Consider the following 15911-nt stretch of genomic DNA (forward strand, 5'->3'; position numbering starts at 1 on the left):
TCCGTGAAATTAAGCATTCGACTCGATTTTGGATTTCTGAGGACAACTAATGGAGAAGGTAGGAAAGAAGACTTAATTTCTTAATTGAAACACATACAGGTGTCATCATCTTTGGCTAGCACTGGACCCTCCCGTACTTTTTAGAATTGAAGAGGATCGTCACTCATCTAAAAGTAGCAAACACGAGTGGAGATCCTCTCCAGTTCTAAAATGTTTCGTATTCACTCTTACAGCAAGTTTTTGTGGGACAGCTTATCCAAACCTCGCTCTAAGTAACTCGTCCTGCTATCAAACGAAAATATAGATTATAGAGCATGAAAAAACCATTTACGGTAGATAAAATGTGTTGTAAGACCAGTAAAAAAAAAAAAAAAAAAAATCACCTTATAGCAACAGAAAGTTCAGAGTATGGCCTCAACTATTACCATACTAACTGTACATAAGCCCAGAAAACAAACATGACTACATATTACTCCTGGACCGAAAAGGCTACTGCAAAGAAAAATAGCAAGACTACTGCAAAGAAAAATGGATCGCCTTCCTGGTTTCACGTGCCACCACTGGTAACTCCTGGACCGAAAAGGCTAGAATGTCAGGTTGTAGCATATGGAGCCAAGTAATACACATGAGGAGTAACAGTACAAGATTATCAAATAAATCAAATGCATGTTTATTCAGTTCCTACTTCTTACCATCCAATTGATCATAGCCTCAGCTTGAATCCAGTTGCGAGAAAACCGTCTGTATTTTTCCTAAAAAAAGACAAGGAAACCATCTTAGACACCGGAAATGGGAATTGTAAAGCAACAGGGATCGTGCAGTCATAACTCACAAGGCTGTAAACGATACAAAAATTGCGATGTGGTGAAATATGAAAAAATTGCTACAACTAGCATAAACGAACTAGAAACTCTAACTACGAGGGACAAAGGCTGCATTCACCATCCGGTAGTCTCTTCCTCTTAAGCATTCTAATAGTAAGTCGGGAATCATAATTGGAGAGTGTAGAACTTAGAATTCGACCACTGCTAACTGCTAAGAGCAATAGTTTACTGCAGAAAGAAAACTATACAAGAAATAAAAAAGAACACTGCAACTAAGTAAACCAGAAAAAAAAGCTGAAATAATAGAAAATTAAAGACGCGTTGCAAGGAAAATGAATCAGCGAAGTTTAGGAAACACTCAACGGTGGATATCCTATACTAGAAGTCCCAAACAATTGCAGATCAAAGGATCTCAAAGACTGCCTTCATTCCATTTATATTGGCCCCATTTGACCAATATTTCTCCAAACACATAATTAGATTCAACATTTTCGAAAGTAAATACTTGTAAGTTGTAATGATAAATTCACCTAGACCAACTTTACATTGTACACTTACATATATTTGTTGTCCGTGTTGTTAAACTTTGGCACAAAAGTAATGAATCCTAAAGCTTCAGGGGCATGACATCCAAATTCGAAATAGAGAGCATTGATCCAAGTAGACGTTAAACAAACACCAACAATCGAACATATCACCAACAACATGATCGAGGCATGATACACCATCTCAAACAAACACCAACAAACAGGAACGAAGTCTCACAAGCTTGTGACGGATATTGTCCTTCACAAATGAGAATTTGTGTAACACCAACAACACTTGCATATGAACAAGATCATAACAACACATAGTGCCACACATAAGCATCATACAAGTAAATTAATAATTTGATGCAAAAATCATGCACTAATTTGATGCTAGATAAATGAAAAGGCAGTTATACAAAACCAATTTAAAATTTTACTTTTTCATGTTCTTCTTTGGCAGGGTTTTCCCAGTTGGCTTCTTCATATCAGTCCCCAACGAAACAAGGCTACCTACAAAATCAAAGGTATCGAAAGGCATATCTTCGGGTGGCAACCCCCTAGCTTTAACCCTCTCAAACTTCTTATTACTCCAATCATACCACAAAAACTTACGGCCAGCAAATTCAAGCAAAATCCTTCCACCATCTTTCGAGTAAATAACCGGCCTAATATGATCCACATTCCGAATCAACACTGGATCACATATACTAAACAACCTAACCCAAGACTCCTTCTTCCCATGTTCCTTCATTACCCAAAAATCAGCTCGACCCAATTTCCAACCAAATTGCATATTAAGAGCATGTTTCAAATAATTTGCCATTACGCAAAAAACACCCCCCTAGGTCCCTTAACGCGAAGCTAAACTTATCGAAACTCTTATCATAATCAAAGAACTCGAAAAGCGAGAAAGTCTCCATCCTAAGATCAAAGCATTTTACCAATGGAACCTCATTTATATCACTAACGTGAAATACAAAACCCCATTAATATGAACCCGTCAGAACCAGGCTGATTAGGGTAAATCAAATCATCAACAACCCGTTTCCAAGAATTATTTTTCAAACTATATAACCTAACCTCTCTACTCATTAGCACGCGTTCCTCATAATACTCAAGACACCTCAACAACTTATAATCATCACTACCTGAATCATACCCGAACCCGAAAACAGTGACATGATCAACCTCTTTGTACACAAACGGGTTGTAGTGCGTAAGAATCGGGTCAACCGCTTCCGAAATATTAGACGGCGCCGGCGGTATCAAACGTTGCGTATTCGTACAAGGGTTGTAAAGAAATACTGTTTTCTTATAGCGGTTGGAAATGCAAACGACGCCGTTGCAAGAACCGAGGAATTTGACCGTTGGGTAGCTAGGAAGGTGTTTGACAGGGTGGTCGATGTCGGAAAAACGAAAGGTACGGTGGTCGTTCGCCTGAATTTCGGCAATGGAGAGCGAATCATGGGAAATTATGAGATTAGGGTTTTTTGAATTTAGGGATTTTGTGTAGTGCAGTTTGATGAAAATAGGATCGTTGATTAGGGAATTCCAGGATTTAGCGACGCATTTGAAACAACAAAGGGGTTTAGGTGATAAGCGTGAGAGGATATCGACGATGATATCTGTCGGAAGCGTCGCCATTGTTGTACGGTTACAGTTCTTCTGCAACTAGTGCGGTTGAAAATAACGTGGGAAACTGGGAATCATTTATGGGTTTCGCGGGGTTTTATTCAAATTCTTTTCCAAGTACTGTAAAATATTGCGCGGTTACACGTAATTTGGGGGGTCATTGGGCTTTTCACAAGTTTAACCCAATTAGCAAAGCAAGTGTCAAGGGTTTAAGTGTAACTAGAGTCTGAATTATTATAGAGTTAACTACACGATAAAGACTTCAAATTTTCAATCATGATTGACGACATTTCACAAGCAAAAACCGAGGTAAATTAATCGTGATGTGGCACTTATACTAAACCCCCAAAGTCCAGAGCAATCAACATTTCACAAGCGAAAGATGAGATAAATTTCCAATCATGTATTTGTTGGCCAATTGTTTCATAAATGGATCCCTAATACACTTTAGCAAGTTTTCCTTGTGACAGATATATCTGTCACAACCTTGCGATGGGTCAAATACTACCAATATGGAGAGATAAGACAAAATAAAATGTTACTCCATGACACTTTGCTTTTGTCTTATCTCCCATGTGAGTAGTATTTGACCCGTCGCAAATGAGAATTTGTGAATAAATCATGTGTTTCAAAGATTGACCCTGTTCTTTCTGACTTATTCTCAGCTTACTTCAGTGCAGCTCAGCCCTATTCAGTTAAGTTTAGCTTAATTTAGTTCGGCTCAGCCCTATACAATTCAGTTCACTCAGCTCTATTCAATTCAGTTCAGCTCAACTCAGTTTAGTTCAGCTCAGCCCCACTAACTTCAGCCCATTTCAATTCTGTTCATCTTAACTTAATAGTTTTTATATATTTATTTATTTATTTTTATTTTTATTGTTGCTGTTGTTGTTATTGTTGTGGTCGTCGTCACTTTCTTCAATTTTCTAGTTAGGGGTGAGATGGATAACACCCCCTACCTTACCCATTCCTATCTTCTATTACCATCACTTTCTTCAATTTTCTAGTTGACTTAACTCTATTATTCTATTTGCTATTACCTCAATTCTAAATGAGCCCATATGAAGAGTATTTTCTAATATAATATAGGATTACAAATTTTGATTATATTGGATAAAATAACGATGGTATGTGTAAGATTAACAATTTCTAGGGTCATTTGTTGTTTATTTTAACAATCAACTTTACAACAATTTCTAGTATACATTTCGAATTAGCATCTCATCATACATTGCTAGAGAACTAGCAACTATACTTTTGTTTACAACAAACCCAAGTTACTTTAATATTGCGATCGAAACTATAATATTTGTGGGAAAGAAATTCATTTAGTTTCAACACCATGAGTGGTGAGTGCTGAGTGAGAAATAACTTATTTAACATAGTTATATTTTTCAAGCATACTACATTATCAATTTAGGCTCACAGTTATTTCTCATTCAACACGTCATACCGCCGCAACTTCTTGTTAGATAGCCTTGCTCAAAACCACTTCAAGTGACTTGTCTTTCTATCTAAATACAAAGCAAAAAAACAGATAAATCATACTACGATAGATGAGAGGCGTCCAAAGGCGAGTACAAAATAACATTCCTTTCGAGTGACATCAAGTGCAGAGTAGGGCAACTAATTAACATACTAACTGTACTTAAGCCCGCAAACAAACATGGCTACATGTTTACAAAAAAGCCTACAGCAAAGATAGTCAAACTTCTGAGAAATCGATTGCCTTTTCATACGCCTCCACCTGTGAATCAAAATGAAAAGGCCACTTGAAATACAATAGCTGCTTACGGAATTAAGTAATACTCGTACATACAAGGAATAGCAGGACAAACTATCAGAATCTGTGAATTCTATCATCAAAAACATCAAGGTACAATGATATATTGATACTAAACTTGAAGCATTGTGGAACACCCAATACGAAGGAAACCCACGCTATACCATTATACAGTATATATAATAATGGTAATAATTACAGGTTTCATTTGGTTAACTAACATGCAATTTTACAGCAGTTGTTTATGTAAAACTGTCTTGCATATAAACTAGCACGATCAAAACAGTAAAAACACAGAGATGATATAGTTCAGTCCCGTTAGTATGAATGAGTTGCACGATCAAAAAATGGCATACTAAGCAAGCCAGTAAAAAAAAGCAAAGATCACATTGTAAAGAAAATGAATCAGCCTTCCAGTATGCCTGTTCTTGAAAGCAGTCCATGTTTCAATTTGATTTACTAAAATAAGACATAAAATATCCTCTCTGAACTCAAATCACACTTATTGACCAAATCATCTTAAGTACTCCCTGCATACTATTTATAGTATCACCATTTGACAAATTATTCTTCATAACATATATTTGGGCTCCGGAGCCATTGAGGAGGCACTAGGGTAATGTGTTAAATGTAAAAACTAATAAATCTAGTTGAATGGGGTATGTTGCTTTATTTGTTGACAAATTTGTGAAGAACGGAGAGGACAACTTAGTGAAGATTAAAGATGGAAGAAAAGCACAAAGCAATATAGGAAATGACAAATTATGAACGACATAAGTAAATATTAACACCAACATTTTGCTATCCTTCGCTTTATTTGATTCTCACACTATTAGCATTGTTCATGGCCAGGTCAAGGGAAACATGGGCGTGTCCTGGGGACGAAAGACGCACCAAGCCCAGGCCATGGGCGTGCCATGGCTACCTAAGGCAGATGCCCTCTTTGGAAACTAACTAAAAGAATATCACCCCTTTTATATGTCATGATAATTATTCAAAAAGTTTAAAAAAAAGAATACTAAGAAGATACTCTCTATCGCAATGATAATTACCTTTTTTTATACAGAAAAATTCAAACAAAGATAAATAAACGATTGGGCATAAGAATATAAGGCTTACACGAAGTTTTGTGATGCGGTGTTTTATGCACTTTTCACAAATTAAGGATGATTTTTTCTGTTTTTGGAGAGTAAGAGTCAATGTAAACAAACACACACTTAGGAAGACAACAAGATAAACTACTCATATTAAGGAAAGGAAAAGACCAATTAACTAGATACTTGTATAACATATTTGGGACTCAAAATTTTAATAGTAGGTTTATAATTTCGACACCGAAAATGTTGATTGTGCATTCTCATTTTGCTATGCCGCAATCAGAATAAATTGATGTCTCCATGTTAGAGGGTAGATCAAGTAGTACTGAATCAATACATCATAGTCAGCTAAGCTAGTAGAGCAGCTAGGTAATTGGAATAATTATTTTCAAGGAAAAAGTAAATAAGCATTATGACCGACAATTCTACAAATCGCTCGATAAATTTTTAATACTTACCTTCCATATAGATCAGAGCCTCAGCTTGAACCCAGTTGAGAGAAAACCACCCGAATTTTTCCTAGAAAAACACAAGGAAAACATATTAGACACCCAAAATGTACAGTTTGAAGCAACATGGAAGGTGCAGTCGCCAGTCACAGGGACACAAAAGGTAACAAAAAAAATGAGATGTGGACAAGTGGTGAAATACCAACAAATTGCTACAATCAGCATCAATGAACCAGAAAATCTGATCGCGACAGGGGCCACATTCATCAGTAGTCTCTTTCTATTTACATAGTAAGTATGACACTGATCACATTTGGAGTGTGGGTACTAAGTCTACCAGGGAAAACAAAAAAACAGCACGAGTCTGCAAGCTCTTCAGAGCATTACAATTTAACAACTCAAGCAAAAAGCTGAAACAATAGGAAATCAAAGATCATATTGCAGGAAAATTTAAAAACTAGCAAGCAGGCAACAAGAAGGGATAAAATCTTCCCATATGAACATGTCAACAAGACAAGCAAACAGACAGCAGAGGACATCCTCTCTTATTCTCAGAGAGCTGCAGATCAAAGTATCTTAATGGGTTTAATTTTTTCAAATGAAAATACTTGGTATAATAAAATAACTAGACCAAATTCACAATGTAGCTGTATATCTACGGAGAGATTGGTAGTCTATGTTCAACTTTGGCACAGAATTAATATCACGAGGTATACACACACAAAAGCATCATATGAAAAAACTTATAATGTCAGCAAACCATAACACATTATACAAAGACCAAGCACTTATTTGATGACTGATAAAACCAAAACCAAAGGCAATCTGCAATCTGCAATCATACAAAACCAACTAAAAACTTTACTTATGTGTGTTCTTCTTTGGCACAGTTTTCACCGTTGTCTTCTTCTTATCAGTCGCCAAGGAAACAAGGCTGCCCACAAAAGCATAGGTATCGAAAGGCTCCTCATGTGGCAACCCAGTAGCTTCAACACTCTCAAACTTATTGCTCACCCAATCATACCAGAAAAACATAGAACCACTAAATTCAAGCAAAATCCTTCCACCATCTTTCGAATAAACAACCGGCCTAATATTGGACACGTTCCGAATCCTCACCGGGTCAGATATACTGAACAACCTAACCCAACACTCCTTCTTCCCAATCTCCTTCCTAACCCACAAATCAGCTCGACCCAATTTCCAACCATACGGCATATTATAATCATGTTTCAAATAATTTGCCATTACACCAAAACACCCCTTTAAATCACAAAAAACAAAGTTATGATTATCGCAATCCCTATCGTAATCAAACATAGCTAAAACGGAGAAAATCTCCGTCTTAAGATCAAAACATTTAACCATTGCAGTTCCACCTTCATTTGTAACAAGGAAATACAAAACCCCATTAACATGAATCCCGTCGAAAGGCTGATTAGGGTAATAGATCAATTCATCACTAACCCTTTTCCAAGAATTGTTTTTCAAACTATATAACCTAACTTCTCTACCCATTTGCACACGCTCCTCATAACGCTCAACAACCCTCAACAACTTATAATCATCGCTACCCGAATCAAACCCGAACCCGAAAACAGTGATATGATCAACTTGTTTATACACAAGTGGGTTGTAATTAGTGAGTAACGGGTCATTATCATCCGGAATACTAGACGGTACGGGCGGGATTAAACGTTGCGTTTTGGTACAAGGGTTGTAAAGAAAGAGGGTTTTCTTGTAACGGTCGGAAATGCAAAGGATGCCGTTGCAAGAACCGAGGAATTGGACCGTTGCGTAGTCAGGGAGGTGGTTGACAGGGTGGTCGAGGTCAGAGAAACGGAGGGTGTGGTGGTTGTTCGCCGGAATTTCCGAAATGGAGAGAGAATCATGGCAAATTATGAGATTAGGGTTTTTTGAATTTAGGGAAAAGTTGTGGTGGAGTGTGATGAAACTGGGATCGTTGATTAGAGAATTCCAGGATTTACCGACGCATATGAAACGACAAAGGGATTTTGATGGTAATCGTGAGAGAATGTCGGTGATTATATCTGTTGGAAGCGTCGCCATTGCTATACAGTTTTAGTTGAAACTTTTTCCTTTTTTTTTTTTTTTTTTTTTAAGAAGGGTTTTATTCAACTTTTTGGTTTTAAGTAAAATACTAGTGTAAGACCCGTGAAAATTCACGGGGCTGTATTAAATTTTTAGAAATTAAATCTATTTATTAAATTTGTGAGATGTTTGTAATACGGTTTATCTATATAGATAGTTTTGATGGCCGAGTCTCGCTCGACATATAAATGTTTATCTTTTAGATCTCTTAAGACCCATATTATGAATAAAACGGATCAAATAATACCTTATTTATTGGAATCCATTTTTGAAATAATGGTCAAAAATAAAATATTTGTCGTTTTGGGTCGGTTTTGAAAATATTTGCCAAAATGGTGTCCACGTAGGCTCGGGATTTCTGGACCTAAAACACGCCACTACAAATGGCGTGTTTATAAATGAGTAGGGAAAGAAACTTCATTAAAAAATGGACTAAAACAAACACGCCATTGGGAATGGCGGGTTTCGGAGGGGAAACACGCCATCCCCTATGGCGTGTCTTGTGTAATTTTTTTTTTTTTTTTTTAAGTTTAGTCAGTTGAATAAAAAAATTGTTGTAAAGACACGCCACTACTAATGGCGTGTTTCCTTCACAAAACACGTCATTAGTAGTGGCGTGTTTCAGGTCTAGAAATCCCGAGCCTACGTGGACACCATTTTGACAAATATTTTCAAAACCGACCCAAAACGACAAATATTTTATTTTTGACCATTATTTCAAAAATGGACTCTATTTATTGAGATAGGACAATTATTTTGCCATCCCTAAAAGCTTTCCTTTTATTTTACCAATTTAATTCGACTTGTCATAATGTTTCGTTCTATTTGATCCGTCAGAACGTTAAAATGTTTTAGGTTATTCTACTTGGCAGCCCTGGGTTTTTTCGTATTCTATGGTATACCCCTCTTTTTTGAGTTAAAAAAAAAAATACTTTGACCGTCTATAATTCTTGGTCACGAATTTGGAAACGACATTTTTTTGTTTAAACAAAATATCTCGTTAAGACGATCAATTTGAAAAAAAAAAAATTGTTACTTAATGAACTCGCAGCCATGAGATATAGTTGGTCAAAGTTTATTTGGTTAAAAACGTTTGACCAACCATGACTCTTGCATTAAGTTTCGAAAGTGGTAATATTTTTTTAAAATCGAATCTCTTTAAACGGAGATCGATTTGAAAAAAAAAATCGTTGCGTTTTGAATTCGTGACCATAAGTTATACGCGCACCCAATGTTTTTTAGTGGAAAAAGAGGATACCACATAGAATATGAATAAATATAGGGATGTCCATATAGAATATCCTAAACGATTTTAACCGTTAAATGAGAATTTGTGATATAGTTTTCTGTTAAAGTAAAAATATTTTGATACTAAAATGGGTTCATAATTCCCAAGCCTTGGACGCGAAATAAAAATACAATTAACATTGTTAAGTTGGTTAATACTCCGTAGTTGTTAGTATGACCTTAGTGTACCTTTGAATAAAAGAAAAAAAGAAATTTGACATACACACTCCATTAACAAACCTGAGTAATATCAGTATTCACTACTACTCCGCCATTTTTACACCTACCTTTATTCACACTCGTACCTTTTCACTTTCCAGTTTATTACCTTGTACTAAATCTACTGCTCTCCTATTTTTACACTTTCAATAATATCATCTATCATCATCAGTCATCCATCATCGACAAATTCCATTGTACCAAAAAGCCTATAATTTTGCCAACTCGACGAACTCCATACTAATTTGTTAAAGAAGCGCAGTCATTGCTCATTACCACTTGACGTCGGCAGTCACCCACGACGGTCCAGATCTCTCCGACGCATCGACCCAACTCCACCGTCGCCAGCCCTTTCCTTTTTCTTTGTCCTCTTCACTGTATAATCCAACCACTAAAATATGGCACAAGTCTGAGTACAATTAGTACACTCACACAAAACACATAATAGGAATAATTTACCTGTTTGTTACCACGTGAACCAAGATGAGGAGTAGCTACAGTGACAAAATTCATTGCTTGAAGACCTCCCATTGTCCCTGTTGAATTCTCATTATCACCCTTAGGTGGTTGATACAGAATACCAATTGCATATCTTGCGACTAAACCACCAACTGAATGTGCAACAAAGGAAATTTTACGAAGCTCTGGCTTGTTTTCAATAATTTCTGAACACGAAATTGATGACCTCGCTTAACCCAATGAAACCAACATAATGTTTCTCTAACAAATTAGAAAAGCAGAACAACATAAGGTAAGTTAGCTACTGAATTATTTTGTATTTTTAACAACCAACCTCGGTTGCCAATCTCTGAGCCATGACATCTACCCCATTTAACGTCAGCTTTGACCCGTTCCGTTCACTGCCTGTTACATTATATTATAGTATATCAAGCAAAAGTGCAAAATTACCTTATAAGAAAGATCCACCAAGGACAATTTTCCATACGAAACGCATTTTGTTAGGAGATTGTTATATGACCAATCAGACATAACATAATTTTTTGCCGAAAACAGAACTTTACTCACTAATTAATGATAAAGAAGGATAGAGAAAGCCTGTGCACCACAAAACATAATTTTTTGCCATACATCCATACATTCAACTCTTGTTTTAATAAAGTAACTTCATTCTCATCTATTGGTTCGAACAGTCCATGGAAGATGGAAAAAGAGTTTACGGCCGATGCTTTCATGACTAAAAAATCACTACTTCATGAAGCCACAATCCCGAACAACTCACAATTTACGGATGTAACAACCAGAAATATGACATGGTTGAGAACATCTATCACTACTATTTTCGAAAGAAATTCAAGTACACAATATTTGTAACATAACATTAAGCTTAAAGACGATAAAAACCAAGTGGAGAAAAAAAAGTTTCTTTACAGTGAACAAATACTTTATCTGGAAGCATTTTAACGAACTGTTATGCGCCAAACTTCCAATCTGCGGCACTGCAGCCATAGACACAAGCAATTACTCATTTAAACACATGCAACAACCATCAAGAACATTACATAGCACCTCAACCTCTCTATGGCGGAGTAAGAGCGGGTATACACATCTTCGATCCTATATCTAGATAACTAATAATGAAAATTGCATGGACTTACTACTAATTTGCAATATAAGAAAGTGAAGGTAGTTTAATAAGCTATCGCTAATTTGCTTATTCCACTGTTTCCATCATGTATCATAGCCAAAATTAGTGTCTTTGGCTCCAACGGAAATAGAGAAAGTCTAGGAGGATGTTGAATTTTTGAAATCACTACCAAGAGGCATTACAGCTTCACACGCATCTTCACGATTTTCTTGTCGAGCTTTGATATCGCCATTGTTGCTTCTTTTCACTGATTCACATACCCAAAAAATAAATAAATTATAACTAAGACCCAACAATTTAAATAAAAAAAAGCTATAATTCTAATTTATAAAGTAAACTAAATGAAAGTAACAGAAAAAGGAGACTGAGATACCAGTGAGGCAATTGAGAGATGGCGAAACCTTAGAAGTAAAGGCTGGAAGTAAAAATGATATTTAAGCAAAGATTAAAATGGATATTTAGGATTTTGAGTTTATGATGTTATACGGGAACATCATTGCCATGAAAACGAAAAACCACCGACCGGCGACCAGCCTATATCGCACTGTCTTCTGCGTCATCTTCCAACAACATACAAACGTGGTGGTTGTGCGGTATTGGTGTTGGGTTTTGTTGGATGAGATCTGGAGAGAGAAGTCAGGAAAGGTTGGGGATGATGATTGAATTGTGAGTGTCTTTGAAATTTATTTTGAATGAGGCTTGTTTTTTGGAAAATGATTTACCTGGTAAGTTGTGATCTAGATAGGGATGAATTAATAATGGACATTGAAGCATGCCAGCTTAGGAAATTGTATACTGATAGAAATTGAATTGACCATTAAACTGATAGGTTAAAAGTACGCCACATTTAATTGGACTTTTTTTTTTTTTTTTTTGCTGATGTGGCCATATTGCAAAATCGTGATTGGCTCAAACAAAACTGATTTTGTGAGGTTGAATGTGAGGGCTGCATTACCTTAATTCTCAAAGGAGATTGTGCCACCTCAGCGGTTTTACAAGATTCTTTTATATATATAATGATACTCCCTCCATTCAACTCCACTTTACAACTTTGGTTTTTACACGGATATTAAGGAGCGGATTAAAAAAGTATTAAAAGTACATGGGGAAAGAGAAAAAGAGGTTAAAAATATTAAAAAAACATAAAGGTGGGGTTTTATGGTGGGTTAGTGTGGGGTTTGGGTGGCATTTTTTGTAAATAAAGATTTTCAATAAGGATAGAATTGTCATTTTTTTAGCCAAATAAGGAAACCTGTAAAGTGGAGTTGAATGGACGAAAATGGAATACATGTAAAGTGGAGTTGAATGGAGAGAGTATAAGAAAAATACTTGTGTACTCCGGGAGTACGGTACTCCTTACACTCAAAAGCAATTCATAAAATAGAATATTTTAATAGCTTGAGTGTAAGGAGTACCGTACTCCCGGAGTACACAAGAATTTTTGAATATATAAAGCGGTGACGATCAAGGATTCAAGGTCATGGTCAAGGACTCAAGTCGTTGATCAAGGTCATACCTCATGATGTCACCCAATGAGATCTCCCGAATGATGTCACTCATTTGGAGTACACCAATTCTATGAAAGAGGACAATTTTCGTAACAATTTCAATTGGCAAAATGTGACTCATTTAAAATGAAAATGTGATCATTTTAATGACAACCTATTATACCTTAGAAAATTGTTATACTAACTTTTTTTATCTAAAAATGGTTATATTTTTGTTTTAAATGGATCACATTTACTCCGTCTTCAATTTGTGACGAAATTTTACCCGTTTCCAGCAAGACTTATTGTTTGAAGTAAAGGTAAAAAAGGCACTTAGATATCAATCTTACATTCTCTCGTGCATTCATGTATACATAATGACTTGAGCGTCACGAGGGTGATTTAGAGTGGAGTTGATGCAGGAGCATTAGGAGATAATGAGCTATTGACATGGTTTACAAGGTAGCAGGTCAACACGAAGGTCAATGCAGCTGGCCAGACATGGTTTTCAAGACTCAAGACGGTTACGGAGTAGTTGCTTAGTTTCCTAATTTCAGTTTTCCTTATTCTAGTTTAATTAGTTTAAGGTAGTTGTTGTTTATTTCCTAATCTTTGCATAGTTTAAATAAGGCAAATTGTGCCATGGTAAGTTCCTGTTTTAGGAATGTTTTACTAGTCTGTTTTAGGAGAATTATTTTGGTCAGTTTGAGGAGTCTCTAATCGGCCTAATCTATTATAAATAGAGGGGTTTATATTCAGTTTTATTCAATCGAGTTTGAGAGTTAATACAAGAGTTCTTGTTGTGTGCTTATTACTTGCGAGTTATAGGTATTTAATTTTCTTCCTTGCGAGGTTGAGAGTTGAGTGTGAGTCAATCCTTGCGAGGTGAGAGTCATACAAACCAGTTGTGAGTTGTTAAAAATAAGGTGATAGGATTGTCGTATACCTAATCAAAGATAAATTCTCTAAATACAAATGAATGTAGTAATAGGAGTCGAACCACAAAGAGACGGGAGTTTGCTAAGCAAGTTGCTATGGATTGAATTCTATCGAGGTCGGTTTATCGGTTGTTGGTTGGTTGGTTATGCAAATAAAATGAAAACAATTATAAAGAAAGCGTCTAGGGAAATCGGGTCACACATGCAAATTACTAATTAGTCATGTTAATTTAGAAATGTATTGATAATGATAAATTATTTAGGCCTTTAGACACCCATCTCTCGATATTAGCGTCGACCATAGATCGGGTCCTAACGATCTCTCGATATGGCTAGGTCGTTCTACTATAGCATGTTTAGTCTAATTCAATTCCGTGCTTCTCGACTTATAGGATGAATTAACAAACTTAATCCACGATTACGGCCAATAACCAAAGATTAAACAATATAATGCAAACATGTTATAGAAACTATTATTTGATATTATGACATCTCATTTTAATTAGTCATGATTAGTTATTTAGCATGGCTTCCTTAATCCCTAGACTAAGGAAATTACTCGGGCATAATGTAAATTATCTAATGACAAATGAATAATAAAAGTAATGCAAGAAATGAAATTACCTTGATAATGGAAGAACTTGCAAATAAAGAACAAGGAATGAAATGTAAATAACTTGTAATGGAAATTGAATTATAACTTGAAATGTTTAAGGAAATGTAAACAACATATAAACTAAACTAATCTAAACCTAAGCTAATGACTAAAACTAATATGAAATTTAGAGGATTTTGTGAACTAGAACGTAATGGGAATTGTGTTTCAATGACGGAATGCAACACCCTTTATATAAGAGTAGGTTGTGAAACGTAAACGACCAAGATGGAGGAAACCCCGACCGGGGCCATCCCACCCCGATCGGGGCCGTGGCTTTCTCATTAGTTCACTTAATTCCGTCTTAATTTCTTGCTTTATGGTAATGTGGAATCCAATGTATGCGTGATTAATGGTCCGAGGGCATCTTAAGGGCTTCATTTGGCATCCAAAGTAGCATCCAAAGCTCCTGCAAATCCACTTAACTTCTTGGACTTTATTTGGGCTTGAATATTCTTGGCACCAACCCTAAGTTGGTTTTGAGCTCGGGATTTCCATTTCTTCCCAAAATGCCCTGTACTTTCCGAAACACCTTTGCATGGTCACAACTTGCTTTCTTTAGCCTCGTGAACTCCGATGTTTGCTATATTGACGGGAAAAAGCTACAAAAGCTCCAACTCCTTCAAAATGTAACGAATACACGCACAACGCCTAGAACACGGGATTAGCTCACAAATACACTAATATCATTGCAATAATACTATAAAACCGAGCTAAAGTAGGGAATTAAAGTCTATATAAAATGGACTTATCAAACTCCCCCAAGCTAAACCACTACTTGTCCTCAAGCAAGCACTTAAGACAAGGGTAGAAAGCAACTAAATCTCGCAATTGCATAATCCAAAAATAAACCATTAAGCATATGACTCAAATCCCGAAACAACATGGACATAAGAAAAATGCATAAACATGGATGAGATTATATGACGGCGTAACATGGAAGAATTCAAATGGACTTTTAAGCTCTTGCACGATCTTTTGACTTTGGACTCTCATGGTACACTCAAGCTCTTTTATATGTGAAAGGATATTTATATGAGTAGCACTCACCTATCCTCGACTCATGAGAGTATGCCCGCAATCTAATATGGTAATCATTTCAAAACTACAAGCCAAAAACATTCAAATGCAAGCATGTAAAAGAAGCCAAGGGTAAGAAGAAGGCAATATGTGATGGGTAAGAAAAGGGAACAAATGATTTATGGTATGTGGAGCTAAGTCGAGCTAGTAACAACCATATGCAAGGATGCTCAATTCCCAAAACTATTCCCAAAATTCCGATACAAATCAAA

The 15911-nt window shown here is 36.1% G+C and overlaps 2 protein-coding genes and 1 long non-coding RNA gene across 5 annotated transcripts; all 3 read right to left on the reverse strand.

The window, feature by feature from the left end:
• Window positions 1-389: 389 nt before the first annotated feature.
• Window positions 390-3146, reverse strand: LOC141639012 (F-box protein CPR1-like). Its single transcript, XM_074448191.1, has 5 exons — window positions 2323-3146; window positions 2232-2275; window positions 1792-2195; window positions 693-752; window positions 390-570 (listed from the first exon to the last, which is right to left on the reverse strand). Exons 1-4 carry the CDS (start codon window positions 2996-2998, stop codon window positions 704-706), a joined length of 1173 nt encoding a protein of 390 aa, XP_074304292.1. The 5' UTR covers window positions 2999-3146; the 3' UTR covers window positions 390-570; window positions 693-703.
• A 1372-nt stretch (window positions 3147-4518) lies between these two features.
• On the reverse strand, window positions 4519-8428 carry LOC141639013 (F-box protein CPR1-like). Its single transcript, XM_074448192.1, has 3 exons — window positions 7181-8428; window positions 6325-6385; window positions 4519-4733 (listed from the first exon to the last, which is right to left on the reverse strand). Exons 1-2 carry the CDS (start codon window positions 8383-8385, stop codon window positions 6337-6339), a joined length of 1254 nt encoding a protein of 417 aa, XP_074304293.1. The 5' UTR covers window positions 8386-8428; the 3' UTR covers window positions 4519-4733; window positions 6325-6336.
• Window positions 8429-10723: 2295 nt separating this feature from the next.
• LOC141639011 (uncharacterized) lies at window positions 10724-12344 on the reverse strand. 3 transcript variants are annotated; one of them, XR_012542335.1, is made up of 4 exons: window positions 12262-12344; window positions 11941-12162; window positions 11323-11786; window positions 10724-10797 (listed from the first exon to the last, which is right to left on the reverse strand). It is a non-coding gene; the product is annotated as an uncharacterized LOC141639011 (long non-coding RNA). The 3 variants fall into 3 exon arrangements; XR_012542333.1 differs by lacking the exon at window positions 12262-12344 and having other exon boundaries at window positions 11941-12247; XR_012542334.1 differs by lacking the exon at window positions 12262-12344 and having other exon boundaries at window positions 11913-12247.
• Between the last annotated feature and the right edge of the window lie 3567 nt (window positions 12345-15911).

The sequence above is a fragment of the Silene latifolia genome, unplaced genomic scaffold (assembly GCF_048544455.1).
Source record: "Silene latifolia isolate original U9 population unplaced genomic scaffold, ASM4854445v1 scaffold_249, whole genome shotgun sequence".
Classification (NCBI taxonomy): domain Eukaryota; kingdom Viridiplantae; phylum Streptophyta; class Magnoliopsida; order Caryophyllales; family Caryophyllaceae; genus Silene; species Silene latifolia.